The sequence below is a fragment of the Megalobrama amblycephala genome, linkage group LG1 (assembly GCF_018812025.1).
Source record: "Megalobrama amblycephala isolate DHTTF-2021 linkage group LG1, ASM1881202v1, whole genome shotgun sequence".
NCBI lineage: Eukaryota > Metazoa > Chordata > Actinopteri > Cypriniformes > Xenocyprididae > Megalobrama > Megalobrama amblycephala.
In genome coordinates, this window is record NC_063044.1 from 18,652,674 (window position 1) to 18,676,612 (window position 23,939).

General features: G+C 38.9%; 1 protein-coding gene across 4 annotated transcripts in view; it reads left to right on the forward strand.

The window, feature by feature from the left end:
* The first annotated feature begins 10,575 nt into the window (after nt 1–10,575).
* The window catches only part of top2b (DNA topoisomerase II beta), a 73,958-nt gene continuing 60,594 nt past the window's right edge, over nt 10,576–23,939 (forward strand). For 2 of the 4 annotated variants that reach the window (XR_007184196.1, XR_007184197.1), the window contains exons 1-5: nt 10,576–11,106; nt 12,448–12,642; nt 12,845–12,935; nt 13,585–13,648; nt 14,619–14,764. Coding sequence is in view for 2 of the 4 variants with exons in the window: in XM_048185018.1 (XP_048040975.1) it covers nt 11,065–11,106; nt 12,448–12,642; nt 12,845–12,935; nt 13,585–13,648; nt 14,619–14,764 (538 nt within the window). In the remaining 2 variants the exon portion in view is untranslated. The remainder of the gene's footprint in view (nt 11,107–12,447; nt 12,643–12,844; nt 12,936–13,584; nt 13,649–14,618; nt 14,765–23,939) is intronic. The other 2 variants (XM_048185018.1, XM_048185022.1) reach the window with 2 other exon arrangements.

The window sequence follows — 23,939 nt, forward strand, 5'->3', positions numbered from 1 at the left end:
CAGGACGCGCAGATCCAGGATTGGCCGTAGCCCACCGCCCTTTTTGGTACAATGAAGTAGGGGCTGTAAAACCCCGACTTCATATCGGCTTGAGGGACCGGCTCGATTGCAACCTTCGCCAGGAGGACAGCAATCTCCGCCCGGAGAACAGGTGCATTGTCCAGTGATGCGGCACAAGGGATGCGGCCTGAACCACCACACTGGAACCTACTGGTGAAGTGAGAGAGGGCTGAGAGTGGCAAGGCGGGGCCTTGCACACTACCAGCCACACCCTCTTGGGACCTGGAGGATCAGATAACAGTGCTATTCGTGGGTACTGCTGGACTCCGGAGAGCCAGCGGCGGAACAGACCAGAATTCTCCACCCGGCCCTCCTCCGGGGAAAGAACTGTTTACTTCAGCTTCAGGTCGCCATATCCCCAGGACCGCCTCCCGCTAACCAACTGGGTCGAGAAAGTGTACTTTGACAACGACACATCCCAGCAAGACTAGCCAGGGGTGTTTCCGGACCACCACTGTGGACATTGTCTGGCCAGGGGCCTGCGCTATGACCTGGATCATGCGTAGCTCAACCCTGACTCAGAACTACCCACATGCAATGAGTGCTTTGGTGTACCACGGACTTGCCAGGGGCCAAGACCCATGCAGGGCAGAGGTGGTGTGCCCGTAGCACTGCCACCCCACCCTAAAGGGTAGTGAGAGAGAAAAAACTTGTAATGCAGATTATGGCCCCCTTATATGCATACCATATTTGACACCAAAGAGGCTACAAACTGCCAAGTTTTTCCATGTACGTCCGGGCCAAAGACAGGGGCGAGGCAAGGCGAGTACACATCGCACAATGCCCCCAGGGGCCCGGGAAAGCATGGTTGTCAAGTCTGAATCTGATTCAGGAACAGACAACTGCGTTTTATATGGGAATTCAGTTGCTGTTAAAACAGCAGTTGAGAGCTTAGCTAAGGCTCCCCGGGAAGCTCGCGACCACGCTGTTGTGCCTTAACGCCAACACAAACAGACGCTGAATCTCCAAGGCTGTTTAGTTTCACTCTTGTGAAGTCTGAAGCTGGACACCAACTGTTGGCTCCGAAGCGAAAGACTTCCTATTTATATACACCTGTCGGAGGCGGTGCGCATTATGCAAATATCGCACACCAATTCCATTGGCTTGTTTTTAGTTCACTCGAAGCTGATAGGGCTCTCTAGCGATATCCCAATTCATCAGTCACTACTGACGTACGTCAAACGTGACCGACTGAAAGGGAACCCAAGACACAGAGAAAGTCAAAAAGTGAAGCCCAAGAAATAAGAAATTATTTAACAATGACCACTTTAAATAATTTATGATTTAGTGCTTCTCTTTAAAGGAAATTGATCAATCTGTTTTTCAAATAATAGCAAGCAAAATCTAAACACATAATCATAATCTAATACTGTGATCTATAGACCATTCCAAGACTTGTCTTAATCATTCCCTGTAAGGATTGTAATATGCATGGAGCCAAACATAAAAGCAGTAAAATCATCAGTAGAACAGGAAACAACAAATTAAAGTACATCAAACAGTTAGAGAACCATTGTCTCATCCCTTTATCCCAGTCATATGTTTCAGGTGGATCAACAATTATGGTTTTCATGTGATTTATCAAGTCAAAAATATTGTTGTAGTATTCTGGAATTGAAAAACAGCATGACAAATTCAACATTTTGCAAACTCCTCCTGCCTTGGTCCTTGACGTTGTTGTTATGTTGGTCCAGATTAACTAATCAACATTAATCTGAACGTCCCCCTTGGCAACGGGGCAGCCTTCAGTCTACTCACGTGTATCAACTGCGACTGCAGGTCAGTCAGCACTCCGGTCCTCGTCACTGCAATCACCGTGGCCGTCCCCAGATATTTTGGCTCTCCGATCTTGACTGGCTTCAGACTCCTTATCAGCACCTGCTGGTTGGGCACAAACTTGTGTGTTGGTTTCTCTGAGGGGAGAGGAAGAGTTAGTGAGACATCACCATTAATAGAATTCAATTTTTCAACCAGTTCCGTGACATAGTCGTCCAGGATCACCTCCATTTCATCTAAAGAAGAAACGCCAGCGCGGCCTTTGACTCATGGTGTCGGGAAAGGCCTACCCATCAGAATTTCAAAAGGAGACATTTTAGTAGTGGAGGATGGTGTCATTCATATTTCAGCTAAAACAGCTGGCAATACAGTCATCCAATTTTTTCCCGTTTCTATCTTTAGTTAATCGATCTTTGATCGTTCTGTTAAATCTTTCAACAACTGCGGACGATCTTGGATTGTACGGTATGTTAAAATGCCAATCAATAGCTAAAGTTTTAGCCAATAATTGTGTTACCTTTGATGCAAAAGGTGTTCCATTATCACTTTCAATTACACTTGGTATCCCAAATCTGGGTATAATTTCTTTGCACAAAATCTTCTCCCTCGCACATGAGAAAGCTTCTGGCCACTTTGTGAATCTGTCAACAATCACAATTTTGAACAGGTGGCATATGTGTAAAATCTATTTGCAAATGTTGAAATGGAGCCTCTGGAAATGGTAAGGCTGAATGACTTGCAGGTCGATGGATGTTAGTTTTTGCACAGATAAAGCACGAATCTAACACCAATTGGGTTGTCTTGTGTACATCTGCAATGCAATACAAAGCATTAATTGCCTGAGCTGTCTTTGCAGCACTTGTGTGTGAGAGACCATGATAGTGACATATAAGCAGCACAGGTGTTGACTTTGGCAAGGCCACTTTCCCTTCAGAGTCTCTGATAATTCCCTGTTTGTTTGTCTGGCTGACAGCCTTTTGAGGCCCAGTATTGTAAGTCAGCCTCTGTAGGTTGGCTCTGTAATATTTTGACATCAGTATTAGGCAAATTAGTTACGTGTAACATCATAGCAACTTCCCCAAATTCAATTGCCTTTTTGCATGCCTCTTTAGCAGCTGTATCAGCCAATTGATTACCTCTTATTTCCTCTGAATCTCCTGCTGCATGTCCCCTCACCTTGACTATGGCCACTTTGTTCGGCAACTACACTGCATTAATTAAATCGCCTATCAAATCAGAATGCGCTATTGGTTTTCCATTTGCTGTCTTAAAATTTCTTTGTTTCCATGTGTTAGCAAAGTCATGGACTGCACTGTATGCATACTTAGAATCAGTATAAATTGTGACAATTTTATCTTTTGAAAGTTCACAAGCTCTCATTAGTGCCACTAGTTCCGCTGCTTGTGCTGATGTGTATGGTAATGATTCTGCTTCTACCACTTCATCAGGGAGTCTAACAACTGCATAGCCACATAAATACACACCATCTGATGGTTTAGAACATGAACTGTCAACATATAGACTATCCCCCTCTTCTAGGGCCATATCTAACAGATCGGTCCTACAAGCAGTTTCAGTTTCAATTGTTTTCAAACAATCATGTACCTCATCATTGCTGTCAGTGGTTTGGTCGGCAGTACCGAGCAATTCTCTCAAAGCAATGACAGCAGTGTGTGGCACAGATGTTGGCTTAATCGTTAAATTTGTAGTCGCTAACAACGTTGCCTCATAACCTGAACGACGCTGTGCGGTCATGTGCTGTGTGTTAAGATTATGTAAAATTGCATTTACCTGCTGTGAGGTGTGTAACGTCAGTGGATGTGAGAGGACTGTTTTTTCAGCATCTCGTACCATCAGTGCAGCAGCAGCCACTGCTCAAAGGCATGTTGGCAGACCTTGTGCAATGTTGTCTAATGTTTTGGAAAGATATGCCACAGGGCGATAACTTGTACCGTGCAATGCCCTCGCTCTTGTGCACGTAAAGGTGGAAGTCCTTTTTGTAGTCAGGAAGGCCCAACGTAGGGGCCGACATGATGGAGTGTTTCAACACGTTGAAGGCAGCATCCATTTCAACAGTCCACTTGATTGCATTTGTTTGATGGTGGCTGATTTAGTAAATCTCTTTACCAGCTCCACTCTGTCAGGAGAGATCCTTTTTTGTCCTTCTGAGATAATGTGTCCCAGATAAGAGACTTCTGGTCTCATCCACTGCACTTTCTTTCTTCAAGCTTTAAACCCCGCCTCTGCCAGCACATTGCAGACAATGATGGAGGCCTGTTCACAGTCCTCTGCTGTTGTGGCTGAGATGAGCAGGTCATCTGCATACTGTAGTAAACATGTAGTCGGTGGGAGGGAGCTTGATGTTGCTGAGGGTTTTGTGCACGATCGCAGAGAACACAGCAGGCGAGTCAACGTAGCCCTGAGGAAGACGTTTCCATGTAAATTGTTGTTATATCGGTATGCTGAAAAAAGCAGAGCATATATCAAGGACAGTATAGAATTTATGTGTAGGTGGTATTGAATTTATTATAGTTACCACATCTGGTACCACTGGTGAAAGCGGTATGATCAGATCATTGATCTTCCTCAAATCTTGTGTCAGTCGCCAACTTTGTCCATCTGCTTTGAGAATAGGATTAATAGGTGTGTTATATGGCAAGTGTGTCTGAATAATAATGCCCTGTTTCAACAAATTTTGAATCACAGGTTCAATGCCCTTCTCTTTCTCTGGAGATAGAGGGTATTGTTTTAAATAGACCGGTGTTTTTGTTTTCAGTAACGCAGTGTACGGTTTATCATTGATGAAACCTGCTTCGTCCTTGTGCTTAGCCCACAGTTTTGGATTTACTCGTTTCAGTGACGCTATCTCTTCTCCCTTACTCTCAGCTTCACTCAGCATGTATTCAGCAGGATGAGGCTGTGGCTCAGTGGACACCATCAGCACAGAAGGGAAGAAAAGAGAAACATAATTTTCAGTAAACACAATTTCCACTCCGAGTTTATGCAAAATATCTCTTCCAAGCAAATTTAGAGGTGATTCGGGAATGATAGTAAATTTGTGCATAAAGTGTTGACCATCACTTGTGACCACAGGCAAAGGGTGTGTAACTGAGCAGGAGATTGGAACCCCATCAATACCCAGAGCGTAACGGAGCGTGTACTTTTTGCAGAAACTGGACCCTCATACATTAAACCAGAAATTGATGAGCAGCTGGCACCAGTATCAATAAGAAAGCAATATTTTTTCCCATCTACACTCAATTCCAAATTTGGCAAATCAGTTTTGTTATTTTTATATTTTAGAGTGAGCATAGAAGTACTTGGGGTTCCTTCACTCTGTAGGCATCCCTATTGGGGAGTCCATTCTGTTTGGTATTTGTTACCAGTCTCTTGATTGGAGTTGGAATTCTCCTTTTTGTCTATCTCTCCCTGTTTGCGTCTTTGCTCGTCATATTTTAGTTTTCTGCACTCTTGTGCCCAATGACCAGGTTTGCCACAATAATGACATTTCCCTTGCCTTCGTGGGGCTTCTTCCCATGTTGTCTGCAAAAATGCAGGTTCAGTTTTAACTGTCAATGCACTATTACCTGAAAATCCTCCAGCAGCATCTAACTCTCTTACTCGTGCACAAAATTCCTCTACATTCAACTCAGTAATTTGTGATGTGGTTACTCTTATCAGCTGGGCCTGTTTTGGATTCATATTGTTCAAACATGTGTTAATGAAAAGTATGCTATTATCTCGTGTGGTTGGCAATTTAGAATCCTCCTCCCATGACTTTTTGAATCGATTTACGAAAGCTGCGGCGGATTCTTTTGGCCCCTGTTTAGTGTTAGCGGCATATGATATATCTCTTTTTGAAATCACCCGTCTTTCTAAAATCCTTTGTAGCTCCTCGTAAAAAATCTCTAAATGCTCTTCCTCCTCCTACAACAGTTTATTGGGATTATCTGCAGTCCCTTTTCCAGTCATTTTATAATTTTCTGTTTTCAGAGAAGGACACGCATCAATTATCTCTGTCTTTGTCACATCATTCCCCAAAGTTCTGAGGAGTATTACTCTAAAATCTGGACCCGTCAGTTGTGCGTAACGGGTATGACTTTTCGGGATCTGCACAAATTTCACCGGATGAGAGGGAGAAGGCAGATTGTTACATATGCTTTGAATGTCACTTGCCTTAGCAGGACGTATGGAAATTTGATTTCCCTGTCTCACAAACATAAAAGCAGGCTCTGATTTTTGTTCATCTTTTGGCTTCTCACAGTCTCACAGCTGAATTTTATTAATTCGTCAACCGGAATGTTCCCATCAAAACTTTGTTTTCCATCAGAGCGGATCTAAACGGATATCCGTCAGAGCGGATCTGCCAGGTATTTGCCAGGTAGCTGTGCGTTTAAACAGTACCCTTACAGACAAATCTTCCTGGACTAACTCTTAGAGCTGCATCCAAGGATAACACTACCAATTATGGGATGAGTTCAATCAATCCTACCACCACAGGAAATTATTAAAAAACAACTTACCTGTGATGAAGGATGACCTCTCAGTCCCCCAGTCCCCCAGTCCCGTGTTTCTTGGGAATATCCCGGACGAGCCCCCAAACTGTTAGATCAAATTCTCAATAATAGGTAGAATATTTGTAATTCCACTCATCAGTTAAGCAACAGGTGCCTCAACCCCTGTGATGTGTGGCAGCAGCAGCGCAAGGCCTCAGGAGAATGACCAAGCAGACACAGATCAAGTGTGGTACAAAGCATTCTCAGATTTATTCAGGAAGAAGGGTCATATTTATAGACAGAGGTCAAACAATAATCTCCAGGATGGTTTGAGCATCCAATCATACGACTTAAGAATCAAACCTTACCATGTATGGCGTTTCAAGAAATATAATAACAAATAAGAAATGTATGTGCGTAAATGTGTGTGCGTCTTCAACTTCTGGTTGTGTGTGAGAGTGTCGGTGTGTCCAAGGACTACTACTTCTTGTTTTGTCTAGGTAGGTACATGAGCTGCACAATGGAAAAATCCCAAGACACAGAGAAAGTCAAAAAGTGAAGCCCAAGAAATAAGAAATTATTTAACATAGACATTAGTAAGCAGTTTATAAATACACCTATAAATGCTTTGTTTTTTATTTATAAGCATATATATAATGTGTTTAATAATGATAAATTGATCATTAATAAAGTATGTATTATATTATTTACAAACCAGTTATTTAGGAGTTGTCAGTGGTTCATAAGATTATTTCGAAAGTGTAAGTAAATGATTAATAAACTATTTATATGTACATTTATGCATCTTATTTAGACAGATAGTATAGTTAATAAATGTGTTAATAAATAGTTATAAAACATTTAGTAGGTGTCAGTTTATTATTTTTGTGAGCTCATCTAAAGTGAGGACTATTTATGGCTTGTAAAGCTTTTATAAAGAGATTTAAATGATAGAGAACATAGAAACCTTATGAAGGGTAATTTGATATAAAATTAAAAATAAACCTCTGCAATGTCACAGAAAATAAAAATTCCTGTACACCTCCAGAAAACTAAATGAAACTAAGCCTTTGCAATCTGATATAAAAATAACTTTCTGTAAAGTTGTAAACATTGCTGAATGCCAACACTGGATTACAGAAGTGCCAAAATACAACAAATAAAGTTTTATAAAACAATAATAATATAATAAAATATTTCACAGTGTCAAAACTACCTCAGTACTAACTTTAAAACATTAGAGAACAGCAGTGCAGAAGATAACTTTTTATCTCCTTTGTAAAGCTTTACGATGCATAAATAGTCATTACTTTAGATGAGCTCACAACAATAGTTAACTGACCACCTCTAAATGTTTTATAACTACCTGAATTAATCATGAATTACAGTAGGTTATATGTATTAATAAAGCATTTATTAATGCACTGAGTAACTATTACTATATGTCTAAATAATAATATGTATAAATGGATGTTTAAATAGTTTTCTTAATCATTTACTTACACTTCCTAAATGATTTTATGAACCACTGATAACTCCTAAATAACTGGGGCATCATAATTCTCATGAAAACATAGATAAGGAGAATCCTAATTTTGAGACATCCTGCTCAGAATGAGATTCTTAGTGTTTTCTCTTCAAACTTTATTTGTTGTATTTTGGCACTTCATCACGCCGACCATACCGGCGTGATGAATACGATCCTCAATTGTACACGACCACAACGCAGCCCTGAAGTATCAGCAGAGATCGAGTCGACTAGATCATCCACTGTGAAGGCCTCATCGACACGACAGCCAGTAGCACAGTTCCTCAACAAACCGTCCATACCGGCGTGATGAATACGATGCTCAACTGGATGGAACTGAAATAAATACTTTGAATGTTGCTATCCTATCAGATTTATGATAGCAACCTGATTCGTAACAAGCCTGGTTTCTCCCAAGGTTTTTTTTTCTCCATTTTAACACCTATTTGCCACTTGTTTGCCACCTGATGTCACCTGTTGGAGTTTGGGTTCCTTGCCGCTGTCGCCTTTGGCTTGCTTAGTTGAGGACACTTGACATTTGACTTGACACTTGACATTTGATATTCAACAGTATTCTTGACATTTATTCAACAGTGCTTTGATCTGCCTGCATTGACACTATTCTTGAAGAGCTGCTGTGCAGCAAAAATTATGTACCAGTTATCAATGTAAAGCTGCTTTGATACAATCTGCATTGTAAAAAGCGCTATATAAATAAAGGTGACTTGACTTGACTTCTGTAATCCAGTGTTGGCACTGGCAAATTTTTATTCAGCAATGTTTACAACTTTACAGAAAGTTATTTTCATATCAGATTGCAAAGGCTTAGTTTCATTTAGTTTTCTGTGTCTCTCAACCACAAGGAGGTACATTACCTTTAAAAAATGGCAATTTATTATGGTCCCGCCCCCCACTTGAATGATAGGGTAAATCCATGGCCAAAAGTTTTGGTGGTTCTCTGCAGTGGGTTGTAGTCTCAGAAACCCTCATTAGATGAACTGCTTGTTAAAAGTTTGCTGCTTTAGTTGTGGTGTTGATCAGATGCATTTTACAAAAACAAACAAACAAAAAAGGACCTGTTTGAGGTCCTGGTAAAAAGTGATCAGCTAGCATAATTTCACTAATCACATCAGCACATGGGAAAGTGCAAACAAGTTCTAGTCAGGAGGAAAAAGTGCTTCCAGTCATTGTGTCCTTGCGTCTTCAATGGTTACCTCTAAAGAAAGACATGTACCCATCATCGCTTTGCAGCAATTTCTTTGCATGTGAGGCCATTTTGATGCAAAGCATCTGAAAGAACCATTTACTGGATCATCAAGAACTTCAAGTTGAGAAATTCAGCTGCAATGAAGAAGCCTTCAGAACATCCCAGAGTGTCCAGCAAGCGGCAGGATGGTCACCTCCTGAAGAGTTAATCCTGAACCATGTGCAGAGCTCAATACCGGCAGCAGGTGTGCATCTGTAGGCACAGTGACGTCAAGACTTTTGGACAGTGGCTTGGTGAAGAAGGGCAGCAAAGAAGCCACTTTTCTCCAAGAAAAAACATCAGGGACAGACTAGAATTCTGCAAGTACAGCAAGGATTGGACAGCAGAAGACTGAAAGAAGTTATTTTTTCTGATGAAGCCCCCATCCGACTGTTTGAGACATCTGGAAAATGAATAGTCCAGGGAAATAAAAGGTGAACGCTACCATGATGAGTTCTGTGTCATGCCAACAGTGAAGCATCGTGAGACCACCCATGAGTGGGGCGGTCCCAAGGGAGTGTTAAATTTGCCTCCAAACATACTGCATGTTATTACCCTTGATAGCAAATACATATATTATATTATATTATATTATATTATATTATATTATATTAATTATAAAATACTGAGGTCATTATAAAATGCAATTTTATAATCTTCAAACAACTTTCATCTTCTTTGGGGCCCTAACCTATCATAACCATACCTGTAGTATTACATCATGATAGTGTAGGGGGAGGGGGGAATTATAATATAATATAATATAATATAATATAATATAATATAATATATATATATATATAATATAATATAATATAATAAAGCCATTAATATAAGCCATTTTTTGCCCATTTTTTATGCCAATCACATTTATTCAAATACTTTACACCTCTGATTTTAGGCTCATTTTGAGCAGAGTGTGTGCTTTCTGCAAATGTAATTGTTGCAAGTGTAATTGATTAGTTTATTATTCTTTTTTAATTTTTTTATTTCTTCATATGGGTGTACTTTCACCCACGTGGTATAGACACCCAGGCCCTGCACAGTAAACAGTATTACTTTAACAAGAGTAGCCTAGTTAGTATGTGACTACCTTGAAATCGATTACTTTTTAAAAATGGATAACACTCGTCTCGTCGTGACCGAACAATGAGTGTAGCTTGCAGCCCTCTCTTTTTGTAAAAAATAATTACTACTCTACACACAGCAGTCTATGTTGGTTGGGCTTTTTGTAGTGTATTTGGGGGTTGTTTTGAAAGTAATGTAAAACGGGGACATTTCCAGGAACAGCTCTAGTCGGGGTAAGGAGGACTCCAAAAAATGTGCCGTCTGGTCATTTGGGTCTGTGGCAACGACGAGACAAGTCAGTTTATTCCCGAACATAGACTAAAAAAAAATTAAAGTGCGTGACGCTGCACGACGCAGACCATACTGCTCATTGGTTGAAATGCCGGCGCCTCAGATTCTTGACATCCTATTGGTCGGGTGGAGCTATGGGGGCATGCCGCCATGCGAATGGTGTAGCCGGACGAACGCCGCGGCTGTTTGTTATTGAATGAAAATCCTTTTAATGTGGCAATATTCCTACTTAGCAAACGAAAAATTAAATGTATTTGTATCATTTAATAACTTATTTTGTCTTTATTAGCATGTAATTACGCTGTTTTTTTAAACATCTTTTAATATTAAGGAGCTATTTAAAAGTCTTAGTTTGAGCACTAGGCCTTGAGCAGGCGCCGGTGGTCGATTTTAACAATAGCCGAGGAACAGTCACGTAGAAGCGTACGCACTTCCTCCATGAAACCAGCCCGCGGAACCTCACCTCCAGCACAGAAGTAAATAAACAAAGGAAAGAGAAACCACGGGAACCCAGCCCGGATGGTGCCCGGCGTTTGAGGCGTTTGGAGATCACATATGGACAGATCCTGATTGTTTTTTCTGGGCACACACAATAGAAAATGTCTAACGGTGCAGCAGGAAGCGGGGGCTTAACCTGGGTGGTAAGTCATATATGATTACTAACATTGTAATTCATGTGTTATTATGCACAGACTTCGCTTATGAAAATGTATAACCACTGTGTGTACGCACGCATGTTCTTTAGCCTTTTAGCTGCAACATTCATCCAGTTCAACATAAAGCTCACAGACTCATCTGCATCTCTTTATTATTCATTCAGTGCACATTATATCCATTTGCTGAACATCTGTTTTAAATACCTCACATTTAATCATCAATTTGTGAATGAAGATGATGATTTGTGAAGCTCTTCGTGGTGATGTAGAGGAAGTTCTTTTGTGTTGATTCTCAGCAGTGAATAACTCTTTCCACTGATTTCAACTTTATCATCTTTGTTAGAGTCAAACTTACTCATGCGATGTATACACACGCAGACTGTTGCTCTTTTACAACCAAAAGTCCACAGTGATATGCTGATCTTAAAACGGGACAGGGTGGAAGGGCTTATTTGGGTTTGATCACTCAAAGCCTCAATAGGTCTGTCCATGGAAGATTAGATGTTAATTATAAGAACTGATCCCAGGCCAGTTTAATGATCTAGGTTACTAATATTATGAGTTTAAATTACTGATATATGAGGTGTAGATTTTTGCAAGTGATGTTATTAAACTTATTAAACATAATGTCGACCCTAACATGTTATGTTACACATTAGTTACAAGATTTTTTTGTAGATAATATTTACACATTTGTAATATAAATCTTAGATTTACAGATTATTTACAGATTTACAGATTATATTTACAGTTAGATTGTCTGTTGGCATTTCTGTTTATTGCTTCCAGGTGCAACTGTAACTGTAATGTAAAGCGACCTTAAGCTCTGGAAAGGCGCTATATAAATAAAACTTATTATTATTATTAGTCAAATTCTGCTATAACGACATGTTAATTCAGTGCAATCTAGGAAATAACAACCACTAAAATGCAGAGGAAATACAGATTTACAGTATTATAAAGCACTGACATGTCACCATTTTGAAAAGAGTACCATTTTTTAATCATAATTTTTTTAATCATAGACATGTTAAAAGATTATAGAGTGAGTTCAACAAACTACAGACCGACAAAACAGACAGATTGATAATACACTATTACATACATTTACAGAGTTTACAGAGATTATCTATTGCACAAGTATATTTGCAAAGCAACTGTGAATCCAGTCCATCTAGATGATTAACCAACTATTTCAGCTACCTTTTGTTTCTGTAAAATAATTCCAACATCAAAAACAATAAAAAGGTTCGCAAACTTTTTGAGAGAACCATTTGATAGCCGTGGACAAGTTTAACAAAGTTGCATGGATGTATCTAACAACAGACCCTCTTTGACAAGAACAATGGTGCGAAGAAAGAGGAAGTGAACGGCCGGGGAGATTCAGGGAAGAGTGAGGCGGTCAAGAAAGAGAGCTCTAAGAAGATGTCAGTGGAGCGGATCTACCAGAAGAAGACTCAACTCGAGCACATACTCCTCCGTCCAGACACCTATATCGGCTCTGTGGAACCCGTCACTCAGGTAAGAGAAAACTTTGATCAGGATCAAGATTAGATATTCAGTCTAAAATTTAGACTGACATTCAGGAAAATGTGAACCCGACCTTTTATAATGAAATAAATTTTAAGACAGAAACAACTGACTGATTCAAAGCTTGTTTCAGTGCCATCAAATGCATTTTAATTTCTTTACCTTAATACTCAAGTGATTGTGTGTCCTACAGCAAATGTGGGTTTTTGACGAAGAAATTGGAATGAACTTGAGGGAGATCACATTCGTCCCTGGATTATACAAAATCTTTGATGAGATCCTTGGTAAGATTTTTGTTATGTTCCTTTCAGTGAACTAAAATCAGGATTGTTTAGTGATCATTTAGTTTACTTCATTGTTCAGTAGTCTTCATTAAACTTTATATTTATAGCAGTTCACCGATAACTGTGTTCAGAAGTTATCAATGTTTTTCATGTTATTCAACCATTACGTTGTTCCTTTATCGTCTCACAACTTGCAGGTTTGAAAGCATTAAGACGCAGAGAAGTTTTTGTAGTTTGTCTCTTGTAAACTTAAGTAGCAAAAATGACATATGAGTTTTTAGGTTTTGTTCATTTTTCATTTGGGTGAATCGATTCAAAACTGATTCAACAAAATTGTTTTGCATCATCACTCAAAAATGTTCACATAAGTCTTAGCATGGCATTTTTCATATATTAAAATGTTTTAGTAATATTAGGCTATATATAGTAAAATAAATATTGCTGTACTAAATAAGTACTATAATATGTTTTTTTCAAATTTTTAAATGCATTGTTTTTCTTATTAATACTATGAGTAGTAATAATAATATATACATTATCACTATTATGATTGTTTTATAGCTAATCTGCTATTTTCCAACAAAAGATATCTGGATGATAAATGTCTTTGATCTTTCATGCTGTAACAAGTGATTTTCTTTACCATCAGTCAATGCAGCCGATAACAAACAAAGAGACAAGAACATGACCACCATCAAAATCACCATTGACCCGTGAGTGCAGCTTTATCAGTCTCATTCACATCTGCTCTGATTAAAGACTCTGACTCTAAATGCTCTTGTATCAAGTAGATGTTGGTGCTGGCAGTTGACTACTGCAGTGGCGAAATGTTGATGTGATTGATTCTTGGGAGAGCGTGCAGTGGATGTTATGATCTAATAAAGTCCCATGGCTGCTCATTTCACATTTACTTCACCTCCATCATACACTTGCATATGTGGTTTATTGGGATTCTCCATAGAAGTAATGGTTTTTATACTGAGCTTATCATATTTTCAATCCCTAACCCTAAACTAACTCCTAAACATAACACTTACAGAAACCTTGTGGTGTTTTTGAATAAAAAAAAAAAAAAAAAATTTAGCAGAGGTGTGAATCTTCACTTGCCTCACAAATTCAATTCAGATTCAGACAGTAACTATTCGATTGTAAAACGATTCTCCATGCATCACGATGCATCTTGACCTCCAAATCTTTAATTATAATACAACACTTTCTCATTCAGCTTATTTATTTACCAGCTGTATCAAACTTTATGACATGTCAAATTACATGATAGCCTCTCTCCTATCTGTGAACATCGTAAAAAAGATTATATTCCAAAGCTTTACAGTTTTGTATGTTTGGTTTGGGTTGGGACACGGGAAGTGTTTACGTTGTAATACCAATATCAGTATACACAATTTTTTCCTCATAAACCATGTACACAATCATACGCACTCTTCCTCTGTCTGTGATAGATATCCTTGCAGATTTATTCACTTTCTGTGGACAAATATTTTTATAATGCTAAACTGTCCTAGGCAAGTGATTTGTATACTATCCTTTTCTTAAACACAGGATGAAATACTACAGTTTGAGAGAGTTTTAAATATATTTGAATAATATTGTAGAAACAGTGATATCTTGTTGGAAAACATAATTGGATTCTGTTTCTTTGCATTGTCCTCTTGGTCCTAAAAGAGAGTCCAATATCATCTCCGTGTGGAATAACGGGAAGGGAATTCCTGTAGTTGAACACAAAGATGAGAAGATGTATGTGCCTGCACTGATCTTTGGACACCTCCTCACCTCTAGCAACTATGATGACACTGAGAAAAAAGTCACAGGTAAAACAAGCACACCCCTTTTACTACCCTAATACTGCGATTATGCAATGGTGCATCTTCAAAAAGTCCTCTGTGGTGGAATTTGTTTTTGTTGATAATGTTTTGCTCATGTTGTGCTGGTTACACAGTGCTGTCACAGAAAGGACAAGCAGTCTCACGGATTGAACAGTGTTTCACAATTAATCATATTTAACACAATCAATTGTAAATTTGATTAAAAATAGTGCAGAATTGGTGTGCACACAAACAAAAAATATCAAATTTATACTGGTGTTTATGCCTTAAATGGGCTTTTTAATTAGGCCTTGATAATTCTTGATATTTCCTTACTCAAGCTGAACAGATGCTGAACACAGTGTGAGGCAAAAATGCACTATAAACCTTTTTATCAACATGATCTTTTTCAGTACAGATATGACGGTGTACAAAATGCTGAAATTAAGCAGACTAGATCTGGAAGATTGAACAGTTTATATTCTAAGTGTTACATATGAGCAGGAAGTAAGAGAAGTGAGATGCAGCAAAAAGTATATTCAAAAGAAAAAAAGCACATTTTATTCTAAAAACACACACACAAACAAAGATAATCCAAACCAGAGACATAATCCAAACAGTGAGCAACCAGGAATGCAACAGCTTACACAAAGAGTGAAGACGTGTAAGAACAATGATGGACAAAGACAACTGAAACAGGGGTATAAATTCAAGGGCTAACAAGGGACAGGTGAAGGTGATTAGTTACTATGGAAATTAATGAGGGTACTAGTGAGGAAACTAACAATGTAGGCAATGAAACAAAGGAAACAGGAACTAAACATAAGGTGCATTCCATCTGACCATAAGTGGACTGTGAAGTGGACTTCACAGGGTATTTCACCATCTTTAGTTAGATTCCAATCCGAAGGGTGCGAACATGTTTAGTTCGAAGGGCACTGCGAACGGCATAGGGAATAAGGGAACATCGATACATCACTTCACAGGAAGTAGAGAGGTAAAATCACCCAACTGTCATTGCGCACCACGTCACCAGTCAGAACTACGATGGAGCAGAGCCGTTGAAAGAGTTTTTAAACAGCTCTGCGGAGGAATTTACATTTGTGTTTTGAGTATTCATAAATTTTGTTATTATACGAACGAAAGTATGAATGGTTATGGCGATGAGTGTTACATTTGCATATTTTATTGTATGAATAGGCATGACAAAGTAAAAGTGTTGAAAAGCATTTTTTTTTTTTTTTTTTTAAATTTACCTTTTTTTTTCTATGCGGCTGCGTGTGGAAAAGAAAGCGCACGAGATGAGACCCAAACCATGGATTAAGAATATATTTATACAGTTAACCAAATGAGAATTTATTTTCATATGGCATGACAATTACAGCTTCAAATCTGTTAAGAGTCCATTTTAAATTTAAATTATAATATCTATTTATTATGTTATATCATAATCTGCGCGACACCGTCGTTGACTTTCTTTGATGACGTTTGCAGGGCGTTCCAAATGAGTGATTATTGTCAGCGAAGTCCACTTCAACTGATATACCATACAGGGAGTAGGGAGCAGTGAACACTGCGTAGGGACCCTGTCGAATGGAGCACAGCTATAGACCTTATGTAGCCCCGCCCCTTTTCAGCGCTGCGCTCATTGTCTTTTGACTTCCGGCTTGTATTTCCACAGTGATCTTATGTATTTATGAATGAACTGCTCATTTTAAAATCTTCCCGTTCTGACATTTGTTAAGACACCCGCTTTAAACATTACAATGCTCATGATAACTTTTGTTAACTCTACAACACGTAAATCCACTTCACCAGCTAATTATTCTTCAACAGCGATGCCATTGAAATATACAGGGCTACCACGAAAACGGAAGTTCAAAGACAATATTCTAGAGATGGCGGCACGCATGTTTCTCTGGAAAATAAGGTCTATAGGAAGACAGAAAACAGGAACAATGGGAACAAAACACTACAAAATAAAAGTCCACAAAACAAAGCCAAGGCAATATGTAACACTAAGGTTTACAATCAAAATAAGATCCAGTCAGTTTTCAAAATGTACACATTTCAGTTATGTCAAATTATCATCGAACTGAATGGAATAATCTTTAAATGGTGTATCATGTTAATATAATAAAAGCTCTCTAGAATGAAGTGCAGACTGTATAAGAACGTGCAGTCTGCTTTTATTAATATTATGTTTGTGACGGGAAGTTACAAGTTCATCGTCCAGTTACTTCTTGGACACCCTCAAGTAGCAAAGAATGTTAGTGAACTAATTTTTATGTGTGTGGTGTGTTTCTACTTAACTATATTTTGAGGACACATTTGAACACAGAAGAGAGCTAAATCTAACAAAACCTTCCTTTCGGGAAGTCCTCATCTGTAAAAACTGTACAAAAATTTATACTTTTTTAAATTGTAAAAAATGTTAGCGAAAAAAAATGTTTTCTGCTAGCGTTCGGGTTTAGTTTTAGTATTTATAGCTGTATATACATAGAATAAAAAGAAGGTTGTTGTTTTCCTGATAATGTAAGTAATGTTGATTTATTTAACCTAAAAACCATTCAACATTAAATGTAACTGGAACATGAATTTACATTAGAAAAAACATGTACATCATAATTGTTTCATTACAATAATAAATGCACAAAATGTATTGACATAGGCCGCATGTTTAATATGATAGTTTTGTTCTTACATCTACTATAATACAATATGTTGTTAGCAGGGTTCTAAATTAACTTTTTTGATCACCAGCCAATGTGGCTGGTAACTTTCTAAAGTTACCAGCCAATGAGAATTTCCACTAGCCAAATTTTTTTTCCCGGTGAAAATAAGAGAAATTATGAGTGCCACTGAATGCATTTGATCATTTTATTAACATTGTTGGCATGAAAAACACATATAAAGTACAATGCAAACAACAAAATATGCACAGAAAGTGCAAACATTTATATCATTTGAATCACATCATGGTCCTTTACTGCCTCAACTTTAAAATTATTAGTTCCCACCATGAAATTGCTCGTTTAGTTTTTTCTTTCACGTACATGCTAAGGTGACCAGATTTCTGAAATGGACATTTCCTATTTGAGTGGTCAAAATATCACCGAAATCTCATTTGTTATTAACTGTAGCGGCTACTATATCCTTTCTTAGCCGCTGAGAGACTAAGACAGGGACGGCATTGCTGACGCATAAATGAAATATCGGTAAGGCAAAGGTACTTCTAATAAACTTTTCTTTTTATTGCACAAACTGGTATTTCTGGATGGTAAAAAAGTTATGGTCAACAAAGAAATACATTGTCCCCGCTCACCCCCTCTCCCTGCCATTAATCAGTGAACAGGTGACTTATATTCCCATTCTTACACGTGACCCTGTGAACCCCAACCATGATCACGTGACATAAACAAAAACCCATTAACACTTTCATGTCTATTACATTCCAGCCCCTAATTATTATCAAATAATAATTACATTATTATTAATTAGAGACATGAATTTATCCAATTAATACTTCAGTAACATCATATAAATGTCCATTTCTTCTTCCAAAAAAGGCAAAAAAAATCTTGAAAAGTGATGCAAAAATAGTGTTCAGTAAAGTATTCTTTCCATTTTCTCTGTCAAATTCATAGGTCAATGTCAAAGTCAAAGAAAATGTCAACAAGTCATCCATCTTCTGCTTCTAGTAGAAGACAGACCTTGGTTATGGGTCTTTCCAGACAGCTGCTTTTTGTTTTAACTTGCACATGACGCACAAATCCTCTTCTATCTGGAAAGGTTTGTACTATGCGTCCCATAATCCAAGAGTTTCGAGGTGCCGTGTTATCCACTATAAGCACTATGTCTCCTATTTTAAAATTGCGTTTGACTCTTGACCATTTCTGACGTTCTTGAAGCTGCGGTAGGTACTCTTGAACCCATCTCTTCCAGAACAAATCTGACATGTACTGGACCTGTTTCCATCGTTCCCGAGCATAAACATCATCCTTTTTTAATTCTCCAGGTGGTAACGAAGGTGAAGTTTTCAGAAGCAACAAGTGGTTAGGTGTTAATACTTCTAAGTCACTTGGGTCTGTGGATGCCTTGGTGATTGGACGGCCATTAAGGATAGCTTCCACTTCGCAAAGAACGGTGTGTAGCCCTTCTTCATCCAGATTCTGCAACTTTAAGGTAGAATTCAGCACTTTCCGCACAGATCTGATTAACCTCTCCCATGCCCCTCCATAATGTGATCCAGTTGGGGGGTTAAACATCCATTTAATTCCTTTCTGAAGGAGGACATCATTGATTTTACACTGATTCCATTCCTTTATGGCAACTCTTAGTTCACGTTCTGCTCCAACAAAGTTCTTTCCATTATCAGAACGAAGCTCCTTGACTTGTCCACGTCTTGCAGTGAAACGGCGGAGTGCATTTATGAAAGAATCTGTGTCCAAGGAAGGTGCCACTTCAATATGTATGGCTCGTATGGCTAAACAGGTGAAAATTACTCCATACCTTTTCACAATGCTTCTTCTGCTCTTTACCTCAAAAGGTCCAAAACAATCTACCCCAACCCGGGTAAAAGGAGGTTCATTCGGAGTGACTCTTTCTGATGGTAAATCCGCCATCTGTTGGCATCCTGGAAGTGAATTCAGTTTTCGACAGATGATGCACTTGGACAGTACTCTTCTTATTGCTGTACTTACACCAGTAATCCAATACTTCTGTCGTAATTTAGATAATATATAATTACGACCACCATGTCCTATCTCTTGGTGTATGTGTCTCAGGATGATGTCTGAGATGTGAGAATTCTTGGCCAAAATAACTGGATGTTTGGATTCTTCAGGCATTAATGCCCTACTTAATCGTCCACCAACCCTCAAAACATCTTCAAGAACAGGACAAAGTCCATGAATGTGGCTACTTTTCTTTACACTTTCTCCTCTTTTCAGGCTAGCAAGCTCATCAGGAAACATCTTTTCTTGTGAGAGTTTAATAATATTCAATTCAGCAGTCTCTAGTTCTTCTGTTGAGAGGTGAGATCGCTCAAGTTGACCTTTGAAAATCTCCATCTCTTTTTCCACAGAACTTTGTTGCTGTCCATTCAAATCAGAATCAGCAAAGGCAAGTCTCAGTTGTTTCCTCTTCTGACTCAAAGACAAAAGCAGATTCTTAAATCTCAAAATCCAAGCCACTGCTTTCTTTAATTGGAACCAAGAAGAATAGTGATTGATAAAACCTGAAAGTACATCATCCTCCTCTTTGAGCTGCACAGAATTAATCTCTATGCCTTTCTTGACCTCAGGGTCATCCACTTCAAACTTTTCAAGTTCATTGAGATTAACAGGCCACTCACTGTCAGGACGAAGAAGAAAGGCTGGACCTGATGCCCATGATTTGTTTTTTAGGAACATGTTGACAGTTGATCCTCTGGAAGCAACATCAGCTGGATTGCTTGCTGTATCTACATATCTCCACTGTATAGCTTGTGAGGCCTTAAAGATTTCTGTCACCCGATTGGCTACAAATATTCGAAATCGTGAGGTCTCATTCTTGATATATTTGAGAACAGAAGCACTATCTGTCCAAAAGATGGAGTCTTGAAGTGGCAGATGCAGTTCTTTCTTCCATAACACATCCATACGGCTTGCCATTGTAGCAGCAATGAGCTCCATACGAGGGTTGGTAACAGATTTCATTGGGGCTACTCTTGATTTTCCCATGATAAAAGCACAATGTACTTGAGAATGCCTATTTTGTAACACTAAGTATGTCACCGTTCCATATCCATCCTTGCACGCATCTGAAAAATGATGCAACTGTGCAGTAGAGATGTCACCAAAGTCTGGAGGTTTTAAACATCTTGTAAGCTCAAAGCTTTCCAGATGGTGAAGTTCTTGCAACCATCTGGTCCATTTTTGAACAACCAATTCAGGTAAGACATCATCCCATCCCAAATCTCCTTTGCAAATATCTTGCAAGATCTTTTTTGCAGACAACACAACAGGACTTACAATTCCCAATGGATCATAGATGGAACTAATCATGGATAGGATTCCTCTTCTTGTCAGAGGTCTATCTCTGATTACAATCTTGAACTTGAATACGTCAGATTGTATGCACCACTGCACTCCCAACACTCTCTCAATTGATGGAGAATCCCGATCCATGCTCAAGTTTGTCACCAACGTTGCTCTTTGGTCCAGAGGTATTACATCCAGAACTTGAGATCTGTTACTCATCCATTTTGTGAGTTTAAATCCACCTTTGGCACATATAGCTACAAGCTCCTTACACAATGTTATCGCTTGTTCAGTTGAAGCCACTGAAACCAAACAATCATCAACGTAAAAGGAATGTAGGATTTTATCTACAGTTTCCCTGTTGAACTGCTCCTTATGATCTTGAGCACATTTCCTAAGAGCAAAGTTTGCGCAGCTTGGAGATGATGTTGCTCCAAACAGGTGTACCCGCATCCTAAAGTCAACTAAATCTTGACTCAAGTCCCCATCTGGCCACCAAAGAAACCTTAACAAATCCACATCATCTGTTGGTACTCTTACTTGATGGAACATTGACTCCACATCTGCCATGATTACCACTGGTTCCTTTCTGAATCTTGTCACCACTCCAATGAGTGAGCTGGTAAGGTCTGGTCCTTGCAGGAGTTGAGCATTAAGTGATGTTCGCTGAAAACTTGCTCCACAATCAAATACCACACGGATTTTCTTCTTTGTGGGATGGTAGACACCGTGATGTGGGATGTACCACATCTTTCCATCATTACGCGTCATATCCTCTGCAGGCACTTGCTCTGCATAACCTTTGGAGACCATATCCTTCATGAAGGTTTTATAGTCAGCAAGAAACAACGAATCTTTTTGAAGTCTTCTCTTCAGATGCAAAGCACGTTGCTCCACGATTTTCCGGTTGTCTGGCATGTGAACTCTCTTTTTCAGAGGTAAGCCAATCTCATAATGCCCATCAACAAGTTTAGCAGAGTTTGTCACCAGTTTCAAGAATTTTTGATCTTCTTTGGAATAACCAATTTGTTCATCTTGACTACATTCTGGGAAGTCCATTTTAAACTGCTGTTGCCACATGTCTTCCAAATTCACAACTGAAATCCTATTGACTGTGACATCTGGCCGAGTACAATCCATTGTGTTCTCACTGTCTCCAAAGAGTGGTCCATTCACAGTCCATCCCAACATTGTCCTGATTGCATAGGGTCCATCATTCCTGCTGCGGATAACCTCCAATGGTTCCAATGCTTTAGGAACATTTGTCCCTATCAGCAGCTCAATCCCTGCCTTAATCTCAGGCAAATGAACTCTCTTTAAATGGGGCCATCTTTGAAGATCCCTTTCTTGAGGTATATTCCCCTGATGAACAGGCATACTTTCCTGTGTATAAACTCGATGTAACTCACAAAAGTCATTTCCATTCAAGCCAGCTACCTCCATTCCAGATATAACATTACTACTCACAACCTTTTCTTGCCCCATAGTTCTTAGAAGAATCCGTACTTTGGTTCCTGTGAGATTGAGTCTTCTCATTAGGCTCTCCGTACAAAACACAGCGGTGCTCCCTTGATCCAAAAAGGCATAAGTAGTGACAATTTTACTGCCTTTATTGGCCTTGATCTGTACAGGAACAATTGGGAGTTTACAATCATAATCACCAGCCCCAGTAAGACCACTAGATACTAAAACATCATCCACTGCCATCTTTGATTTCTTCTCAGTTGTATCCGTTCCTTTTTCTTTGGGAAAGATATGCAGCAAAGTTGGATGTCTAAAGCCGCAAACATCACAAGAAAGACGTTTTCTGCACTCTTTGCTGATGTGCCCAATGCACAAACAGCCAAAACAAACTCCACTTTCTTTCAAGAAGCCAATCTTCTCTTTGTGGTGGTGTTTTCCCAACTGAGGACACATACCCAATGTGTGCGCACCTCTACAGAAGAGACATTCTTTCTTATCGAATCCAACCTTTTTCTTTCCTGTATTTTCAAATTCACTTTCTTTGCTTGCAGCGACCACAGTGGTAGCAAAGCTGGTTCCTTTAATTCCAGGACGAGAATGTAATTTAGGTCTTTTCACATCTTTATTTGTTGCTACAGGAACATCCTGTATATTTCCAAACACTGGGTCAGTTATGACTTTAACTTGATGTTCTAGAAAATGGACAATATCAATGAAGGAAACTCTTCGATTGTGTCTTTCTTGTAGTTCACAAGCCACTGTTCTCCATTTATCCCTGAGTCTGTAGGGCAATTTCTTTATAATTGTCATCATATTGGCAGGCACGTCCAAATCAGACATATATTGCACTTCCTCCATGACATTACTGCAGCCTCTAAGAAAAAGACTGTATTCCTGTAAAGCATTCACATCTTCAGCTTTAATTTGAGGCCATGAAAGAGCTTTATTCATATAAGCAGAAGCAACTTTCTGTTCATTGCCAAAATGTTCCTGCAACAAAGTTTTAGCTTTGATGTATCCCCTCTGAGGATCGATTTGCTGACAACTCTGTATCAAATCCCTTGGCTGACCAACAGTATATTGTTCAAGGTAGTACAAGCAATCACTGTAGTTATCAGTCTTACTTTCAACACTGTTTATGAACGCTCTCATGAATGCATGGTACTGTAATGGGTCACCGTCAAACATGTTCAGATCTCTTTTGGGCAAAGATGATAAACATTGCTGTTTTAAGAATAGCGTTGTGATTTCATTTTGCTTTCTCATTATGCCCAACATGTTATTTTGCTCTTCATCATTAGATTCAACATGTGAATTTAATGCAGTTCCTTGTGATCTCCGTTCCACTGGATTGCATCTAGATGGATGTTGTGCTACAGGATGAGGCTGTGAGAATATCCGTTGTTGTACACTTTTCTCTTTAGGCCTTGCTCCTGATTTCAAACGTTCATGAACCAGTTCTTTTTCTCCTGCAGACACTTGAGGAACAAATGATTTCGCACTGGCGTTAAGACTTTGTGTTTTCTTTTGTTCTCTTACTAAATTGCGAGGTCTACCTCCTGAACGGTCAGAATTACTGCTTGACACACTCTGAGATTTCAAAACATTCAGTTTGGCCATTTGAATTGCAATTTCTCCCTCCAAATTAAGTCGTTCTTTTCTTTTTCGCAACTGTTCCTCTTGATCTTCCAGTT